At 37.2% G+C, this 20,921-nt stretch overlaps 1 protein-coding gene across 6 annotated transcripts in view; it reads left to right on the top strand.

The window, feature by feature from the left end:
- Positions 1-20,921, top strand: part of FRY (FRY microtubule binding protein) — a 205,115-nt gene that overhangs the window by 53,414 nt on the left and 130,780 nt on the right. For all 6 annotated transcript variants that reach the window (XM_018071108.2, XM_018071105.1, XM_018071106.1 and 3 more), the window contains one exon: positions 17,801-18,000. In XM_018071108.2, coding sequence (XP_017926597.1) covers positions 17,881-18,000 — 120 coding nt within the window. In that variant the 5' untranslated portion in view covers positions 17,801-17,880. The remainder of the gene's footprint in view (positions 1-17,800; positions 18,001-20,921) is intronic.

The raw sequence follows: 20,921 nt of genomic DNA on the forward strand, positions 1-20,921 counted from the left end.
GTGGAAATTCTGGGGGTCTGTCTGCTACAACAAAACTCTGAGAATGGCATTTACAAGTAAGAGTTTTTCATTTATTTAAGGACAAACAGTAGTCCATCAAGGAGTAACATGGAAGCATCACACTACTGGCAAGTTAGACATTTTTTTAAATTTATCAAGTGCTTATGCTAGTAATAGATACTTAGAAGGGCCTTCTCTCTAATATTACTACTGTTCTTTTTAGATCACCATAAAGTCTGTTATTTATTTCTGCAGTAATTTTCTTGTTACAAAAAGGAACCTATGCCTGCAAAGTAATGAGATAGTTTCTTCAAACTTGCTGCCACTGATTTTAATCAAGCATTTTTCTCAATTAAGTACAAAGAGGTGTGTAATACTTCTCAGATCCTTTTGCACAGTTGCCACTTTTACATACCAGATTTCAACCTTATTGTAAATTCTCCTAAAGCCTGCCTGACTGAGATAGCATGCATTTTAAAGATTGCATTTGCATTATGCCTTTGGGGCATGACTTTTTGTTGTAAAGTTTTCAGTTTTATAGTATTAAATCCAGAAAAGACATTTCAAGTAGATATAGTTTACATTTATTAGGTTGGATGTGTTTATCCACTTTATAGAAGAAGAGTTTGAAACATTTCGCTGGAAGGTTCAAATCTATAAATTATTGTTACATGTGTGTGTGTAACAATAAATAATTATGTCTTTCTAATTAATACAGAAAATGGTCTTCAGGAATTAAACTTCTTTTGACACAAGTGTCAGTGTGATCAATGACAATCTTTTTCAATCTCTTTTTTTCTGTTTTGAATCATACAATCATGTGCATTGTGGATTCAAATTATAGCTATGATTTTCTGTAACCTATAGAAGAACTGACACAGTGATGAATATCTGCGTTGATAATTTAAGTAAGATATATTGAGCAGCATTTTCAGAAAGCTGAGTGTTGTCTTAAGGCTTTTTCAGTGAAGACTAGAGAGTATTTAACTGTTTACATCAGTAGAATTGGAGTTAGACTGATTTAATGTGTGGTTTTTAAAAACATATGAACTGTATTTTGAAATTACCGTATTAGTTATTCCACGTAAAGTTTTAGGCAATCCTTTTTTAAGGAAAAGAAAGTTCGCTTTGATTTGTTTTTCCAGACTCACAAAATCAAAATGCATTATAAAGTTTTTTTAAAAAACAACACATAATACAATTTTTTATCAGTCCTTGTGCCCAGTGTCTGCAATTTCATGTTATGTAACTCACTTCTGTGACATCATCTGTTCTGTAATACTGAATAAAAGATTACTCTATAGATTGCAGCATTTCAGGATGGTTATCCAGCTTTACCTTTAAGGATATATTTTAAATTAATTCATTAATTGTTTTACCTTTATGATAGACAGCTGCCACGGAACAGCTCATTTGGTTGGATCTCTGTGCTCTTCTGTTGGTCGAGGCTAAGTAATTCAGAATACCTTAAGTCTACTGAGCAGCTAAAGTGGCCAAGAGCATTCAGATTCTAGTACATAAATCAAGTGTTATGAACCAGTAGCTCACAGACATGCCTGAGATTTGTCTAAACATATTAACAAGGTAATCATGCTTCTTTAAACAGTGACTTTTCTCATCTGTCTTTCCACTTCCTCGGGAGGGTTTAATTTTCTGTCATGTCTTAAAGTCAAGTGTTCATCTGCCCAACACGTAAAATCTACCAATGTGGACCCATGAACAGTGTGTGAAGTCCCGAGCTTTTCACTGTGCCTCCACCAAAGGAGCCAGTGGCCTGGGCCTGGCTGCAGGAGACAGCATCCATCCATCTGGTTCTGGTTAAGTGCCTAGTATTTGTGAGGGTCGTGTTTAACATACCCTGGAGTCTCCAAAGTAATCTGATTAACTGTAATCCTTTCACATTTTCATTTATCTTGTTAAAAGATGTTAACAACATCAATAAACAGAAACAAATATTACTGTTACAAGTGCAGCATTTATTGTTGGTTAGAATGTAGTAGAAGAAAATCAGTATTCAGTGGACGTTCATTTTATTGGTCATTATGCTGGCATCTTCTTAGAAAGACTGACTTATTTTGTTTAATAGCTTGATCCTGACTGGTCCGGACTGGGTACACTTGATAGCATTTAAAAGTTTCTATGTTTTTTGTGCAGCTTTTACTTAGTGGCATTTAGTATCATAAGGATACTCTGTGCCCAACCCAGGATGTCTTTTACTGGGGATTCTTGCTTTGGAGGCTGATCCTTGTCCTGTCTACTGCTCTGCTTTGTGAGACAATAAACTAGGATTCAAAAAGAAGCCTAGGATGAGGATAAATATTATATAAGTTATTTAACATGACTCAGGCAGAAAATAGGTAGAAATATCTGAAGGATCTGATTTGGAGGAATTTTTGAAGCCTATCTAACACACAGTGATGAGAATAAGAGGAAATGCCAATATAGGCATTTCCTTGCCCAGATACTTTTACTTTCAATGTTACTTCTTATTATAATTTCACTACAACATTGTTTTTAGCAGTTCCCATTCATTGGTTAAGTAAGTAGCAACAACTGAGCTAGAGCTATGCTTGCTGTTACATTTCATCTCTAATGTAAAGCACATTGAATTCTGTCTTTAGATTTATCAGATCTTGAACAAGCTAGATGTGGGTAAACCTTACCATTCTGGCCAGTAGCCAGAAAAGAAGAGTGCTCCCCAAGAAGGTGGGAGATGGGAGTTCAAAACCTTGAAGTTTAATTAAGGATTTAACCCAAAATTACCACATTCTAGGTGAGTTTTTTAGCCGTTAAGCTGCTACATAAAAAGCAGTTGAAAAGGACAGGAGCTGCTTCTCTGCTCTGCTTTGAACAGCCCAACAATGTGAGGTCCCTGTGAGGATGTTTCTAAGGCAGTGTTGAGCCCAGGTTGGCTGTTGTGGAGCCTGATCCTGTTGTGAGATGTTCCCTGATTTACCCAGTCATTTGGATCATTTTTATGGTGTCCGTTCCACAGGCTGGGTTTAAGCATCCAACTTCTCAGTTGATGAGCCCTGAGTGAAAGTGTCCTCAAAATGCAACGTCTCCACAAAGGCGAGGGTTGGCTGAGAACATGGGGAAAATTTCTGTGTATAAATGGAAAGAAATGACAATGCTGGTGTTTAAATTCTTAATATATTAACAGCCTTATGTACCATTTCAGGTGCCTGAGGTTTGTGCTTCATATAGTTCTGTACATGCTTTCTAACTGACAAAGACGTTCATTATCATTGGGTTGCCATGGAGTACTGATCACATGGATCTGGGAATAATAACCCATTATGCTAATATAGCTTGTCATTGTGTTTGATGCACAGTGATGTCCCATAACAACATCTGATGCTTGTAACTAATGCAATTTTTGGTAAGATCACAGTTTATGGAACAGCGTTGGCACACATTGCCTACCCTCTTCACTTTGAATTCTTTGTTTGATTCCATACCTATCAACAAAACCATTTGTGCATTTTTAGGTCAATATTTTTCTTGTTTTAATTTCTTTCTACAGTGAAAATTGGGGGGTTCTAACAAAATAATTCTGGCTTATTTGTTTAATGCTAGAAATACGTGGTTTTCTTCTGAGCTCTGCTGCCCCTCTTGGAGGCTCAACTTAAGTGTTGTAAAGTTCCTTTTGGGAAAGAGGCAGGACAGTTGACTGCATTTGGTGAATTTCTTAGATGCCACAAGGAAAGAATGAAAAGAATTATGTCTGATAGTTGGAATACAAAATTCTGTAATGCATTACCACATCCTTTCTTATACAATATACAATTTTCTTACACGATTTTATTTCATACTGTGCTACTATACAAAGAAGACTTGAATTTTTGTATTTATTCAGCTTGGTTCTGTAGCAGAAGACCAGGCATTTGTTGGTGATCTGTAATATGCACTTTAGCCTTTTCCAGATTCTCAGGATAGCCTACCTTCATGTGCCTCTGAATATACTTGCAGTGGAATTAAGGTCAAGTGACATGGGAAGAATTCAGAGATGCTGCTTGCTGCAGTAGGGAGAAAATGCATGTGGCCAAAGCTCAACTGGAGTTGAAGCCGACCAGAAGTGTGGGGGGCAATAAAAAGAGTTTTTTCAAATATATTAATGGCAACAGGCAGTATAGAAATATCATTGGCCTTTACAGGATGAGGATTATCACCTCACAAACAGAGACAAAGACAAGGCAGAGGTGTTCAATGCTTTCTTTGCCTCTGTCTTCAACATGGCTGACAGACCAAGGGGATCTCAGTGCCCTGAGCTGGAGGACAATGACTGCGAGAATGATCAGCTCCCAGATGACCCTGAAATTGTGTGGGATCTGCTGCTGCAGCTGGATCCCTATGGATCTATGGGGCCTTATGGGATTCATCCCAGAATCCTCAAAGAGCTGGCTGATGTCATTGCAAAACCTCTCTGGGTGATTTTTGAGTGGTCTTGGGAACCCAGAGAGGTCTCAGCTGACTGGAAGTTGGCGAACATTGTTCCAATTTTCAAGAAGGGCAAGAAGGAGAACCCTGTAGAGTACAGGCCTGTCAGTCTCACTTCAGTGCCTGGTAAAGTTATGGAGAAGATTATTCTGGGAGGTATTGAAAAAAAACTGAAGGACAATGCTGTCCTTCAGCCAGGACAGCATCATGAGAGAAAAGTCCTGCTTATCAAACTTTATTTTCTTTACGACAAGGTAACCCTCATAGTTGATCAAGGGAAGCCAGTTGATGAAATCTTTTTGGATATCAGTAACGCTTTCAATACTGTCTCTCACAGGATCCTTCTGGGCAAAATGTTGGGCACACAGCTGGATAAACACATCATGTACTGGGTGAGCAATTGGCTCACGGGTTGAGCACAGAGGGTAATAGTGGATGGTGGGGTAACATCAGACTGGTGACCTGTCACTAGTGGAGTTCCACAGGGCTCCATCTTGAGCCCTGTGCTCTTCAATATCTTCATAAAATGACTTGGACATGAGACTAGAAGGGATACTAAGCAAGTATGACTCTTGGGGACAGTCCTGTAGAGGACCAGGAGTTGGACTCTGATCCTTGTGGGTTGCTTCTAACTCAGCATATTCTGTGATTCTGTGAAGAATAGCATTTCAGCCAGGGTTCTTTTGTGCTCCTCAGACAGTCACTCAGGTAGTGGAATATGACTTCCCTGGAGCACATCACTGCACCTTCAGAGAGCTTCACTTTTCTATATAAGCATTCTCTTAAGGCAAACCACTAGTTTGAATGGTTATCACTTTTACTTGTAAGTCATATTTATAAATTATTCCAGCAATGTACTCTTTCTTTAAAATATGAAAACTGAATCATCCCAATAAGTTGCCTTTACTTTCATGTTCTCTTGAGGTATATTCTGCAAAACAACCCTTACAATCAGCTTCTGTTTTGGCAAATCATTTTCAACAAGCAAACCATCAGAGCAGGAGATTATTACATGTATCACGAAGATATTCTGATCACACAGTTTATATTTTTACCTGGATGTACAAAGAGAAATCAAGTACTAATAGGCATTCAGACTTCTGCTTTTTAATATTATCAAGACTGGAGAAAGAAGAATCCATCTTAAAACATCTGTATTGTACTTTTACCAATGACAGATTGTTCTCAGCACTATGTTTTCTACTAATACATTCAACAAGTCATAAATTATACAACCAGAAAAACATTATGTCATCCAATCTGTGCTTCTCATAGAACAGGCTTTATGGCTTCTGTGAATTAATTTCTGTTTGAGACAAAGCATGTCTTTAAAAAAATGGTAATTTAAAATTTCCAATAATGGAAGAATCAGCACCAGACTTAATAGCATTCTGTCGGTTAATTTCCCTCCCTTTGTGTTTAACTTCTTTAATGCGTTTGTCTAGTTTAAAATTGCAGACATTGAATGTTACTGAATGAAAAACTGTCTCTTAGCAAATTTCTATTTCCAATATTCATGCTTAAAGGGCATGGAAGTCATCTCAGCTAACTTTCAGGCATTCTTAATGTTTATATTACACCTGACATAGGCAAGCCTGGCTTTCCTGATAGCCAGTGAAGAGAAATATGTGTATTTTCAGGGTACAGTTCAGATGGGCTGCTTGAGATGTGTTTATTGTAATGAATCACACCTTGGAAGTGCCTGAGTCCTTGTGTTGTTTAAAAAAGGTGTTTTGGGTTAGTGGCTCCATGTAAATATGTTTTACAAATAGATGCCCTTGTAGGTGCAATAAGTGCAAATTCCTGCCATTAGAGGATATGACTGTGTAACTTTCTCATGGTCAAACTAACCTAAACTTTAAGACAATGTACTCTTTCTTTAAAATATGAAAACTGAAGGCAGTCATTAGTTATAGTTATCTTTCCTGAATGTCCTCTAGTTCATCAGCATCTTTTCTCAAGTTGCAGACATCAGAACAGGACTGAGCCTCCCGCAGTGGTTGCAGAGACACTGGCAGTGAAGCAGTAGAGCTTTCCTGCTTTTGCTTTCATTTATACTGCTTGAAAAGGCTCTCCATAGCTCTTCAGGTCACAAGAATAGCAGCCTGTTTTCAACACATTAGTCATCCTGGTCTCAGGCCTTTTTTCATAATCAGTGTTTCCCAGGAATAGAAAGCCTTATTCTGTCTGTGTGGCCTTGCCTCTGTCTGTGCAATTCTCCGTAGGTTAGAATTAATATCTTGTATATCATTTGCTTGCATTTAATTCTCAAAATGCTATTGAGACAGAGTAGAAGGACCTCTGCTGTTTTTTCTATCACTCTTAATTTGTGTTTTTCTTTTTGTTTTATCTCATTAGCAATAAGGATAAATAATACAGAACCAAGAACTACTCTTCGTACCTCCACTAGAAGTACATTCATTAGGGTATGATTCTCCCTTAATCCAAATTGAGAAGTACCTGTAACCTACCTTTTAATCTTTTTTTGTTGTGAACATTGATCTTTTGGTTCTCATTTTACAGTTTGGTAAGATGCTAACCCAATTGCCAAGCAGAAATATAAGACTACACTTTCAACCTTGTTAGCCAAATTTATAATCTCGTAAAAAGATACAGTTAATTTAATAAAATCTGCTTTCCATAAACCTATGCTTATGACACTGTATTATTATACTTTGGTTCTTTATTAGTCAAATGCAACCATTCCTGAACGATTATCAGGCCAACTGTGCTCTGGTTACCTGGATTGCCCTTGCTGACACTTGAGAAAATCTGATACAATATTATCCCAGCCCTCAGGAATACTGAATTTCCCTTTGAATACCCTAAAAAAGGAGTCTTTCTATTATTTTCAGATGTAATTAGGTTCTTCGGGTTTTTTTAATTAGTTACTCTGTTTTCACAGGGTTTAAGCTGTTTATTTGAAAAATCCAATGTTAACCCTAGGGTTCTTTCTTTATTTTCATAATAATGCTGAGTTCATCTCTATAGGTGCCTGTTCCTCTCCAAATTTAATAACATATTTCTGGCAGTCATTTATTCCAAAACATTTAGACATTTCAATATATGGAAGAAGTTTTCTGTCATGGCCTATTGAGCAGCATGAGAGTGACGTCCTGTCTGTGCTGTGTTAGGTATTTGCAACTGTTTCATCATGCAGAAGGTCCCTTGGACAGCAGCTAAATTCCATGAACTCTGCTTACCTGTTCAAGGGAAAGTTTTTCAGTGGGCAACTGTACTCGAACCAAACTTTCAAAAACCTTTTCTGAGCTCATATGGATAGTAGAAGTCATTGTCTTGTGTTCAGAATCAGCACAGGAAGTATTTATGTCCTGGACTCTCAGTCTGGTGAAGCGGCAAACATTTACATTTGCATTTAGGTTTATGGCTAAGACACAAATGAACCCACTTTCAAAGAAGAATTGTTAATGTAATGTAATAAAGGGTTATTAGATTGTACCATATCATAATGGTCTGTGGCTAAACGAAGAGGCCAAATAGCATTTAATATAGAAGGTAGACAATGTGCTGCTGCAGCCAGTATTATGTAATGACAATAATGATTCAATCACACATACAGTAGGGGATCGATACTGATAATTATTAATCCAGATTTTGGCTGCAAAATTTTTTCTCTGATTTTTCTTGGTATAGATGTTATTTTGTATGCTCCACTGTAGAGGGAAACATGAATGAATGTCTATCTCATGTTAGTCTTTATTCACAGAAATCTCTCTTGTGGTTTCATCCCAGAAAGCTTCACAACATTTTGGTTAAAGTCTTCTTGGTTTGTGAAGGTTTAGCTTGCCAGTTCACAGATCCAGCTTGTGGCTTGGTTTATTCCTGGTGTTGTGCCATTTTCCAACCACACAAGCAAGGTTAAGAATTGTAGCCAGCAACAGCTGAAATGCACCACAATGCAGTTTAGTGCATATGAGGTGCTTTTGAAGAGTCTACAGATTTAAAAGTGAAAGTCATCACTTGTAACTCGGCTGTATATCTTTGTTGTTGGTTCCCCTTCAGTAATCACTGATGAGTAATAGGCACCTCTAGAAAGTGATTTTTTCTGTCGTAAACTAAGAATCTAAGAAGAGTATGATGGATCACCTAGAAACGTCAGTCTCTTTTCGTTTACTCTACCCGGAGACTGGATGGCTAGATTAAATTTGATATTTGGTCTGTAGGTGGCTAAATTTGTAACTTTCCCTAAAAGGCAGCCATAGAGTAGATCAGGTGTACCAGAAGATGAGGTCAGGAAAACAACTACAGTTTTGAGGATTTTTCTTAGTACTGCACATTGAAACATAACTAGACACAACACCTTTATTATGGCATGAAATAAGCAAAACTCTAGGAAATCAACTCTTAGACACTGAACAGTGTTATGTCGCTAGAACTGTTCAGACCATGCAATTTTGGAGGTAAATGTGCTACAGTCTGTTTCTTTTTGTGCATCAGTAGTAAAATATACTTGTTTGCACATGTGCATTACAACATGCTCAGGTTTTAATACACTTGTGTACATTGCACAGAAGACACTTCATCCACAATTGGATATGCTGTTTTCGTTCCAGTGAAAGACAGGAGTTTTTAACAGCATCAACCAACATGGTAGTGGTTTGCAAGAGCAAGTGTGAACAAACAGACAACAAAAATTCAGAGATGATTTCCAGTTCTAACATCTATTGAAATTGAATAGGAAGATGCAAGCATTTCATGTCTTTTTATAGTAAAAAATATATATACTTTTTATAGTAAAAAATAAACTGTTTAAATATATTTTTAAAATTCCATCTTATCCAGACTCTGACAGTTTTATTGGAAAATATTTAAGGAGAAAAGGAAAAGTATATTGCATCAAAGAGAAAATGTATAGATGTCATGACTTAAACCCAGCTGGCAACTAAGCACCACCCAGCCACTTGCTCACTCCTATGGGCAGGCAGGTGTTCAGCCATCCCCAGGAAAATGGGTCTCCATTCTACCTAACAGTGACTTGGGAAGACAGAGAGCATGTACCCCCTTCTCCTTCTTCCTCCAGCTTTGTATGCTGAGCATGACACCACATGGTCTGGGATATCCCTTGGGTCACTTGGAGTCAGCTGACCCAGCTGTGTCCCCTCCTAACTTCTTGTGCACCCCCAGCCCACTTGCTGGTGGGGTGAGAAGCAGAAAAGGCCTTGGCTCTGTGTAAGTGCTGCTCAGCAACATCTAAAACATCCCTGTGTTATCAACACTGTTTCCAGCAAAAATCCAAAACACGGCCTCATATCAGCTACTGTGGAGAAAATTAACTCTACCCCAACCAAAATCAGCACAGTAGGGAAGGAAGATGCAGATCACATCCTCCCTGCTTACTAGTCAGTCCCTCTTCTGTAAGTAACTATTCCTTCTCCTTTAGAGTCTTTTAGCCTTGTGCATCCTTGGCACTTTTCCAAGTTCCCTAAAAATACTTCTGCTAACACCCATCAACCACAAAATGACAAGAATACCTCCATCTCCCTGTCTCTGAAAGAAAAAGCAAATGCAACAAAACATCTGTCTAAAAATTTTATAGGAAGCTATTTTCTGATCCAACAAAACCAAACCGGAGGTAGCCTTTGCCCGTAGTACCTGAAAAAGTGTAAAGGAAGAGTATGAATGTCTTTATTTAAAGTAAAATGGTTTTTAAGCTCTATTTGAACAACAACAAAAAATCCAATGTAGTTTCAGAAATAAACCTTTTCTCTGTTTTGTTTTGTTTTGTTGTTTTTTTTTAAAAAAAAAAAAAAAAAACAAAAACCATCTATTCAGCTGAAATTGTCTTTTCACCCTTATTTGAAGTTTTTACTTTTGGAATAACTGGAAAAGACCAGGAAAAAAAAAAACAAACAACCAAACCAAAAAACCTTCTGAAGTTACATAGAAAGGATACCAGGATTTTGAAATCTTTTGGAAGTATATTTTTAATCTCAAGTCAACCTTCAAAGAGGCAGCATGTCATTACCGTATAAAACACGGAAACCGAAAGGTATTTTTGTTTGATTTGCATCCCATCAGAAGCAACACAGATATTTCCTTTAGTAAGAAGTCACCCCTAAATGAAGCACTCAAATGTGAAAGTTGTTTTAGATTTTCCACAAGATTTTCCATGTCATTTAGCTTTTTCAGGTTTTAATTTCATAATAAACCAAGCAAATTCTAGAATTGGTGCAGCTAAAAATCTTTATGTTACATGCCTAGATTCGTCTGGATCCTCAGTGCAGTGGTATATGTAAACAAGAAAATAATGATTTAGAGGAAAAGGAGTAGAAAAATAAATGGTAAGCAAAGAGAATGGGCAGTGAGGACAATTGCTTTCCTACCTCACTCAGATGTCTTGCAAAGTTCTGAGATAAGAACCTAGGGAACATTGTTAAGATACTCAACCCCTGACCTGCCACTTAGGAGAAAGAGAGAGGGAAGGTCTACATCTTACAGGATCATGGTTACTAGGAGCTTTGCCAAGTCAGTGAAAAGGCTTTTAGACAGTGGATGGACACATATGACAGGATTTCCTGTTTATTTGTTTGTTTTGGCAGTCATCATTCTTGAATCCCTTGCATATGCAAGAGGAGAAAATGTGTTCCACTCACTGCTTTCCTCTACAGGCTCTCACATCATTTTACCCCACTCTTGCACAGAATTGCAGTGTGCCTCTGAGGATTACAAACCTACCTGCCAGCAACTGGGATGTCAGGGCCAGAAGGTTGCTAGTGACTAATAAAGCCAAACCAGCCTTTCCAAGGTACCAGGCTGAACAAGATCCTTGGCTTCAAAGCTAACAGGCACTTCACCACATCCATCTTAGATAAGACCCGTCAGTTTGTGTAAGGACTGTTCTGATGTTTCTCTAAGCTTGGGCAAAGATATCTGTATTAAACTGGTTATTTCCTATTGGTGTTCTTCTCAGAAGATGGCTGCTTCATAAGCATCTGAGTGGAATGAACATTTGAACTCCTTGAAGACGTGCAGAGGAGAGCATACCATACAAGTGGTATTTTAGCATCCATAAGGCCTACTAAGTGGCCATATGCTTATTTTTATGGATGCTGCATTTTGTTTCTATCCTGCAGAGGATTGGATCTGATTGGGAAGAAATGACCACATCTGGTATGTGTTCTTAGGCAAATTGTTGTCCACCCCTGGATTTAGGGGAGGGCTGAATGGGTTTACTACAAGGAGTTACTTAGCATTATGATCTGAAATGTTCAGTCTCACTGAGGATACCACACAGTCTGTTTTAGCCTTGCTTTTTTATAGCATCCCTGAAGATACTGAAAATTAATTGAAGAATAGCAAGCATGTGCACTTGCACACACATACACAAAAAGTTGGATAGAGTAGTTGGGTTGGCCAAAGTTTATACTTTATTGGCAACTCTGCCACTTAGTGGATGCACTAAGTTATTTGTCTCCTGATTTTTGGCTTTGCTGTTCCTTGAATTCACATAAAATCTGCACTCTCTTGTTACTATAAAAGAAATAGAAAGTTCGGACAAAGATTGCCCAACCAAGATAAAAATGGATCTGCTAGATTTTTATTTTCAGCAAAAATTTCCTCTTTTATTCTCTGTCTATCAGTCTTGAATTTATTGGAAATATTCTTTTTCAAAGGTGGAAAAAGACACCTTTTGTGGCACTTAACCATATCCTTGTAAATCAAATTCTTCATGCTTTATTTAATAATCTGTTCTCCTTTTAATATTATAATTGCAGTTTTAAAACAAAGCAAATTTTCTGAAGAGTCAATGCAGCAGATATACATTTATACTTAAGGTTATGTGGTTTCTCATACCCTTGAAATGGGAAGAGATACTGGGTTGGTTTTATCACAAGGAATTTTAACTGTGTGTACTTTTGGCCAAAAGACTTTAGTTACAAAACAAAACCCATCCTCTGTTCTATGTGTGCTTTGCATTTCTATACTAATTGGTTTCAACTTGAATTGTGTGATAATACGTGTGTTTGATATGTGTGATTTGTTTATGTCGAACTCCATTATCCTGTCTCATGTTCTTGGAGTGCCTGAAGTAGTTTCACTAATCTGTCAGCATAGTATGTACTTGTGGATAAATATAGACATGTAGCCACTCTGTGAGTGGTCATCATCATATGCTGAAGCTAAAAATTACCCTTTGGTTATGGAAAGGCTGAGCTGATCAGGAGGCCTGCTCTAGCTCACACATTGTAGGTCTTCAGCTTTTGTCTGTGGAAAAACAAAACTGAGAAATGGAAAGAAATGTCTTTCTCAATAGGATTATGAAGCAACTCATTTATTTTTTGATTTTAGTTAGAAAAGGAGTCTAACTTTTCTAACTAAAGGAGTGGAACATTTCAGGTATTCACAGGCTCATGGATATTACAGTAGCATGTTGGAGAAAATCCAGCGTGATCAGCTTTATAAAGGGACTCGGTAGGTATGAAAATACTGCAAATAGATGTTTGCATTTGTGTTATTAGTTTGTTCATTGTTGCTAAAGTGTAAGTTTGACACAGTTTACTAAAAAAAATGCAGCCTCTGTTTTTCCTGCTTTTAAAGATACTGAAAATTCACTAACTGTGTATGGCTGAAGTTGTATCCAGTTTAGCACAGACTCTTGGCTTGTGCATTATGATAGTTTGATTGTTTTGGTTTCTCTTACAGCTTTAAGAAAAATATTTGTAGTGCAGATCATAGCAGAGACTCTGTTTATCATCCCCATTATCAGCTTTTGACCATGTGTGTACACTAAAACTACTCTACATTTTTACAGCTGTTTCTTGGATCGTGAAATGATCAATACATGGAAAAATTCAGCAGAGATTTTATGTCAATAAGCCTTTCTGCAGCAATAGTATATAGTTGTGACAACAACCATGTGTGATATTGCATTGCTACTTTGATATTTATTCCTTGTTTGTAATTTTTAAAAACACATAAGATTGAGAAAATAATATGGTTATAGCCTGAACTGAATGAAAATATTTTGCACATATAGTAGAAAAATAGGGAACGTTGGAAACAAGAAAATGTGTTTCAGACAGAATTTCACCCCAAAATGGTACAGATATCTTATAGTTGATCAAGCATAGTTAATCTTTGTTAGAGATTTTCCTAGGATAGGAGCTTTTAATATGTATACAACTTTCTAAAATTGGTCTGTAGATTCCCTGCTATTGCAGAGTCCTCAGGCATCAGGTTTACCATGGTTTCCTGCATGTGCTTCACGACTCATTCTCCTGGGAAATGAGCTACTTTTTTCTAAGTGAAGGATTTAGCTTAGTGCAGTACTTGTGTGGTAAGCAGTACCCTACAATACGTACACTTTCAAACTAAATGCTTCTGTGGTCTGTTCTGGTACCTCTGTTTGAATAACATTTATTATTTTGAGATCGGGTAGTAAAATCTAAATCTGTCAAGGCAATCAGTGTCTCGAATCAAGTATAACTCATTCTTTCCACCCACCCCGCCCCACACATCTTCTGCATAAACCCAAAACCCAAAACTATATGTGGTGATTTCCCATGTTAAAAATTATGTCTATTTAATGGGTCAGTGTTTCATTGGCATAGATGGCAAAACTGGGCACATCCTTTTTTTTTTTGCTTTTTTTTAAGACCCACATTATAATGTGTCAAAATAAGGGGACCTATCAGGGATGACTTTAATGCAGCTATTTCTTAAATTTTGAGTCCTTGATTTGCAGTTTTATGTCTCAGAGGCAACTTTTTTTTTATGAGTTCTGTAGGGCTCTCAGTCTAGGAATAAAAACTATATTCTGTTAAAGCTCATACATTATCCATATAGATGTCAATGATAGTCTTGTCACATATTTGCAATGCAAATATCAAGCACATGCAAATGCTTGAGAAAATGGAGCTGAAAAGATGCATTAGAAAGCCAAACCTGTAAATAATATTTCATGACCAACTCACAATCGACTCAAAACCTTCATACTGTTGATTTTCACACTGAAGATGCATAAATGAAGTTAACAGCTACAAAATGGTCTTTTAAAATTTTGAACTATGTCAGTGTCATATGTCAGTCATTTCTCTAGCTGCCGTAATTGCTGTAGCAATGATAGATGTTAACCCCCAGGATATGCTTTTTCTATATTTGAGTGAAAGGCTGTACAGTCCTGTATTTCGGAGAAGAGCCAGAATAAAAATTTTTGGTGTACTGGCAAATCTCACAGATAATTCCATTTCTCTATTACAGTATGCAAATAAGTGATTTTTCAATTAGATGTCTGGAAAAAAAAATTAGATCAACCCATGTCACAAATCTGAAAAATCATTGTTAAAAGGCCCCCTACTAGCAATGACTATATGGATTTAAATTTCAGTCTCAAAATCCTGGCTGAATGTCGCAGTGATTGAAGATAAGGGTGGCAGCTCCCAGGTAGGGTGCCTAAGGTTTCTTAAACTTATTCATAAGGATGTGAAGTAGTGTACATGACCTCACACACCGCCTGCCTGCCTGCTTGCCTTCCTTCCATCCCTCCTATGTGACCCTTCATAGCAAATTTTGAACTTAGAGACAGTTTAAACCACAATTGCCTAAGGAACAGAAGACAAGTTTGTGTTTGATTAGATTCCTGAAGATTCCTTCAAGAGGGAGTCTGGGATTGCTGCCTGGCCATCAGAGCGGCAGGCAGCCCAGCCTGGGTGTGTTGTGCTTGGCAGAGGCTGGCTGGCGAGCAGCCTGCCTGCCCAACCCGGGCACAGCACTTGGGAGGGAGCTTGGGAACGGCTGGGATGAGGACAGAGGGGAGGACAGGGCTTTTACTGCACAAAGGACACAAATCCTTAAGAAAATTGGTTTCACTGCTCACAAAAAAAAATTCCTGACTGAGCACTTGGCAATCAAACTGATTTCATGGATAGATGTGAGCCAGTCAAAACCACACATTTGGCAAATATATTTGTAATTGTAAAAATATTGTCTGACTCCTTCCTAAAGCTATTTATAAATATCTCAATGGAGATATTTCCATTGCCTAGTGTATTCAATAGTCCATAAAAATTTGCATCTGATCCTTTGCATCCCACTGTCTTCATGCTTAAATTTTAGGAGAGCCTGGGTGGTGACCGAAGAACAGTGGAATTTACACTCTTCTCTGGTGGCTCTTTTTTCAGTACTTTGAAGTAGGTTATTATTCAGAACAACTGTGTATTTTTAGAACCAGTTTTGTGTGATATAAGTGTATGACTGTTTTATACACTTTAATTTTTGCAAAGAGTCATAATGCCAAGAAGATTCCATGATTATTCTTTTGCCCTAAAAAAATCAAATGAAACTTTGCAGGAAACAAATCTAGAAGAGTTGTCAATTGGGGGTTATTTTCAAAGAAAAATATGGATGTGTTACACTTGCAGAATAATAGCTACATGAAGAAAAGCATTTTTATCTTCAATTATATAGTGAATTTATAAACTGATTCTTCTAAAGTAAAATATGTTCTCTTTTCTCCAGTGCATCTTTTTTTATTTTTCCATGCATGATTTTGGGGTCTGATTTTGCTACATCTTGGATACTCTTAAACAGTAATCTTTTGGAGGTTTGGGTTTGTTTTGGTTTTTTTTCAGCCATGAAGTGTTAAAGTACTTAGGAAAGATCAATAATCTCATTTATTACAGTCACGTGTCAATAATTGACAATTACATTCAATAGTAGTTGCAATTCTGTTCCTCAAAGGAAAGGCTAAAGGCATTAGATGTGAGGCAACAATCATTGTAGTTCTTTCTCTCTTTCTTTCTTTTCAACTTGGATGCGACATATAATGTAACACTCTGGAATGCAATGATATGGGGAAATGCTATAATGGTATTAGTTCACAATATTTCCATCGACTGTATTGGATTAAAACACCTCTGTCCCAGTCACTAGTAGTACTCACGAGCATTGTGACACTTGTATTGCATTCAGAGTGGATAGTGGCTGCTCTTGACAGTGCTACTGTGAAGTTTCTGGCAAAGCTAACAGAGAGAGGATGCTACTAGTACCTGCCTGAAGACTTTTATTGCCAATGAGAGCTGAGCCTGATGATTTGGGGTTGGCAATTTTATATGTAAAATGGCAATATGTGGATTAACAAGATTTTGTTTTGTATTGTTTCAATTTATTTTTCCTTCAGTTCCCAGAAAAACAGTAAGTAGAACTCAGTCTAGTACACAATATCTTGATACTGGGGAATTCACAGGCTCACAGGATAATTTAGATTGGAAGGTATCCCTGGCAGATAATTAGTCCAACCTCTGCTCGCTTGCGAACTGGAGAAGGTTTCTTAGGGCCTTCGCTAGTCAGGTTTCAGGTGTATCCAAGAGTGAAGTTTCTGCTGTATCTGTGGACAACATGTATCAATCTTCAATCACCCCCTGACAGTGGAAGATTTTTCCATATATCTAATTGAAATTTCCCACATTCAAACTAGGGTCTGTTGCCTCTTGTCCTGTCACCGTGCTCAAAGAAGAGGCTGGTTCCTTGGCATATTTGCTATACTCCAATAGATAGCTGAAGACTGCAATAAGATCAACCCTTAACCTTCTCTTCTTAAGGTTGAACCAGTCCAGCACTCTCAGTCTGTACTAATCTAGCAAGTGCTTAAGCCCCAGCACTTCATGGTCCTCCCTTGGCCTTGCTTCAAAATAGCAGAAATGTCATTCTTGTATGGGAGAGCACAAAACTGGACACAACACAACAGATGTGATCTCAAAAGTGCCAGATGGAACTGTAGGGTTCAGTACTTTCAGGAAAACTAACACATAATGAATATTTTTTGGCCATGGAATACATTCCATGTCTGACTCTTCATTTAAGATTTATACTGATGACATGTGTATTGTTTTTTTAAGGAGTCATTCTTGACTAATCTCGGTGTAAATAATAAGAGAATGAGGCCCTTTACAACTCACCATCGTCAAAAGACCAGACTCCTGACTTTTGCAAGGCTTGGCTGGTTTGAGTAGCAATTAAGAATAAATTCTTGTTACTTAACAACTGAGTTACTGATCTGGCCTGCAAGCACAGGACAAGAAATGAGGATGTTATTCAAATAGTAAAGTACCAGCAAGTGGTGGAAAAAAAAAAAAAAAAAAGAGGATTGAACATGGACTGCGTAGTAAGCACCACTCCATTTTAATACATAAGAGTTCATCTTTTATTTCCTCTTCCAGTTAGATTATGTATATTTTACCTATGGTACCATGCAAGTTGTATTTATGTATTGTGTGTTTCTTTGATTAGCAACTAATCTCCAATTTTATGCTTTGATAGTATAGAGGGCTATTGAGGTGCTCTGGAAATGTTAAGACATGTTGAATTACCCAAAAGTAAATGTGTCTTTTCTCCATTTCAGCTTCTCCAGTTGGTAACGGATATATCAAGCCACCTGTCCCACCTGTTTCTGGTACACAGAGAGAAAAAGGACCTCCAGCCATGTTGCCTATCAATGTTGACCCAGACAGCAAACCAGGCGAATATGTCCTGAAGAGCTTGTTTGTTAACTTTACTACCCTGGCTGAACGCAAGATTCGCATCATCATGGCAGAACCTCTTGTGAGTAAAAAGAAAATACAAGTATATATGTACAGTGCTTTGAATTTATTTTACAATCAGGCTTGCTTACTGTGCAATGAAGAATATTTTGCTTGTAATCTGCGTTGGAGTTTGATAGTGTTTCCCAAACTGTAAGATATGCTGCTATGGCAATTAGAACGTTGTGGGAGAGGGCAGAGGTATGCAAGATATGCCAAAGGGGTGACATGAGAAGGAATTAATATTTGATTTCTGTTTGCAGTATGGGCACATGTTAATGGAATTGAGAGACAGAAGGGGTGTCAGCCAGCATAGATTTCACAGCTGGGAGAATGGTTCCTTGAGTCAAAATAGATTAGAAAATGCTGAAACATTATACAAGTATTTCTGAGTATTATGGGTTTTCAGCTAAAACATGAAAATTAATAGCACTGCTGGCTCCTATTTTAGTTCTGGTAGTAGTAGATTTTATAATCTAACAAAGTGCTGTAGCACCTATTTTCCATATATGAAAAGGCATGGAGCATTTGAAAGCTTACAAGGTCTTGCACAGTGAAAGAGCCATTGTTATTTGTATTTTAGGCAAATTTGACACACAGGTATGTCTGTTGCAGTTTGTCTTATGTAGCTGAACTTATGGGATTTTGCTGTTTTAACTTGAGACTACATTCTTGTTTTTTTGATTAAGGAAGAATACTTCTATAACTTATATTTTAGTTATGATGAGGTAAAACAAACAAAACCAAAACCTAAAAATAACCAGAAACCTTTATTTCTGTGCTCTAGGGGAATTTTTATAAAACCTTATAATGTTTTTGTTGCAAAGTCCAGTGTAGAATGTTTAGTTCAGTTCCCCACTTTCAGGTTTGTATATTTTGAAGAGCAAAATTAAGATCTTCTTGATTCTGATGGCATCTGTTTAGCTTTGATTTGGATTCAGAAGCATTTGATGCTTGGAAAGTTTTACCAGGCTTTCTTCTGAAACATTAGGTAGATACATGATGACAGAACTATCTTACATAATCTGGAAATAACACAAAGAAAGCTAACACTAAGGAATATTTTGGTAAAAAATCCATTTTTTTCTTCTTTGATGAGTCCCCTCCCAGTCACAAAAAGTAGCATAAACTGACAATCATAGTACCAGGAGCTATTCATTATCATCCAGTCTTCATGTGACGCACAGTGAACGTCTTTAAAATTTTAAAACAAAATGTATGTAGAATTGCTTGGCAAGATCAGAAAAACAACAAAAAGACCAGGACTGAGGACATAGTTTCCTTGCAGCTTCTCTGTTACTCTTAAACACTAATATCTACATTTTCATGTAAGATTTCAGGCATAGATATGAACTGATGACCCTGATTTATTCTCATTTCACCTTGTGTTAAGATGATTTTGAGTTGCTGTACGGTAAGATGTTATTTTTGTCACTTGGAGAAACTATGAATATCTGAATGTTGATCTTATTCTAGAGGTTGTTCAGTGAAATTTTATTTGGGAGATTCAACATAGAATGTAAAAATATGACCAAAGGCCAGAATGTCACCTTCTTCTGGTCATCATTTTCAGAACTTATTTTTTACGGGAGTCTGACCACGAGACACTAACAATAATTCAATTATATACTCACATCTCATTAATACTAATAAGACTTACAAGTCATGGCATGCTGTTCTTTGAGGGTCACTGTGACAAATGAGTAAGCAGGATTCTGTAGACATTCAGTCAAAATGATCTGAAATAATTAGGTTGTAATGAAAGAAGTGACAAGAGAAAATTGCAAAAATTATTCTGGAATACTGACTAAGAATTTAAGTCCACCTTTTTGTGTGGTAGCTGTTGGATGTTTAGCATCACTGTTCCCACATTTCTACTCTACTGATTAGAATTGTGACCAGGAAGTTCCAGGGATTTGGGAGACGAAGTTTATAAACCGATGGTGCCAAGAGCTACCTTTTGGCCTTTTTTCACAATAGGTAGTCCAACAGTGAACTCTTTGAAGGTTCTGGTCCAATTAAACTCAAATATACTTCAAAGAAAGTCACACTGGAATATTTCTAGTTCGAATTCTCTAAGTCATTAGAAGATATGACAGTTTTATAATGAGTGATGAATACTTACAATATCTTTTAGAGAAGCTAAAATGATCTGCTTATAATACCATTGTCTTTTTTCACAAAGTCTAGCTCATATTGAAGCTCTGAAGTTACTATGATTAAATTAAAGACTTACTGATATATTTTTTACCTAGATACTTCTATTTTGCCTGCTTATCCTTTCTGATTATCATTACTGTTGTTTTTATGAATTTTTCTCTCAGTTTCTTTGGGTTCCATATGCCTGTATGATATATCCATCTCTTTCTTTTGTGATGTACACAGAACCTGACTGTAAATTACCATGTTCTGACAACTATGTTGAAAAACCATGTTTGCGTCCCAGCATGAGTTGCAGATGCTAGCAAGGCACTAGAAGTTTTTGCTGTTTTCTGGGGCATCAGTGAAGGGCACAGCACCCACCCCCTCCTGCAGCCCCATGAAATCTCAGCTGGAATAACAAGATGCCAGTGGCAGAGAAAGCAGAGGGCAATGTCACCTACTCCTACTGCTGTCTTGGCTGTCAACCGAGTATCATTTGATATTTTGGTTACTGGATCTGGCAGTGATCATCATAAAAATGCACTCCCCAGTTAATGTATTTTCTAGGCATAAATCTAATGTCAACTATGCACTGCTAAATCTTTAATAAGTAAAAATGGAAAACTTTTGTTTCCAGATTTGATTATTTTTTTTTCACTTTGTCTGGAGACTATTTTTTTTGGAATTTCAGGCGAATTTTTCCCCTTTTAAGATCTCTGATATTAAGCAAACGATTCAATAATTACATTAAATTCACAGTCATGGGGCTAATTTTTAATGATTAACTACTGTACCCAGATT

This window comes from Manacus vitellinus, unplaced genomic scaffold, assembly GCF_001715985.3.
Source record: "Manacus vitellinus isolate BGI_N305 unplaced genomic scaffold, ASM171598v3 scaffold_2_pilon, whole genome shotgun sequence".
NCBI lineage: Eukaryota > Metazoa > Chordata > Aves > Passeriformes > Pipridae > Manacus > Manacus vitellinus.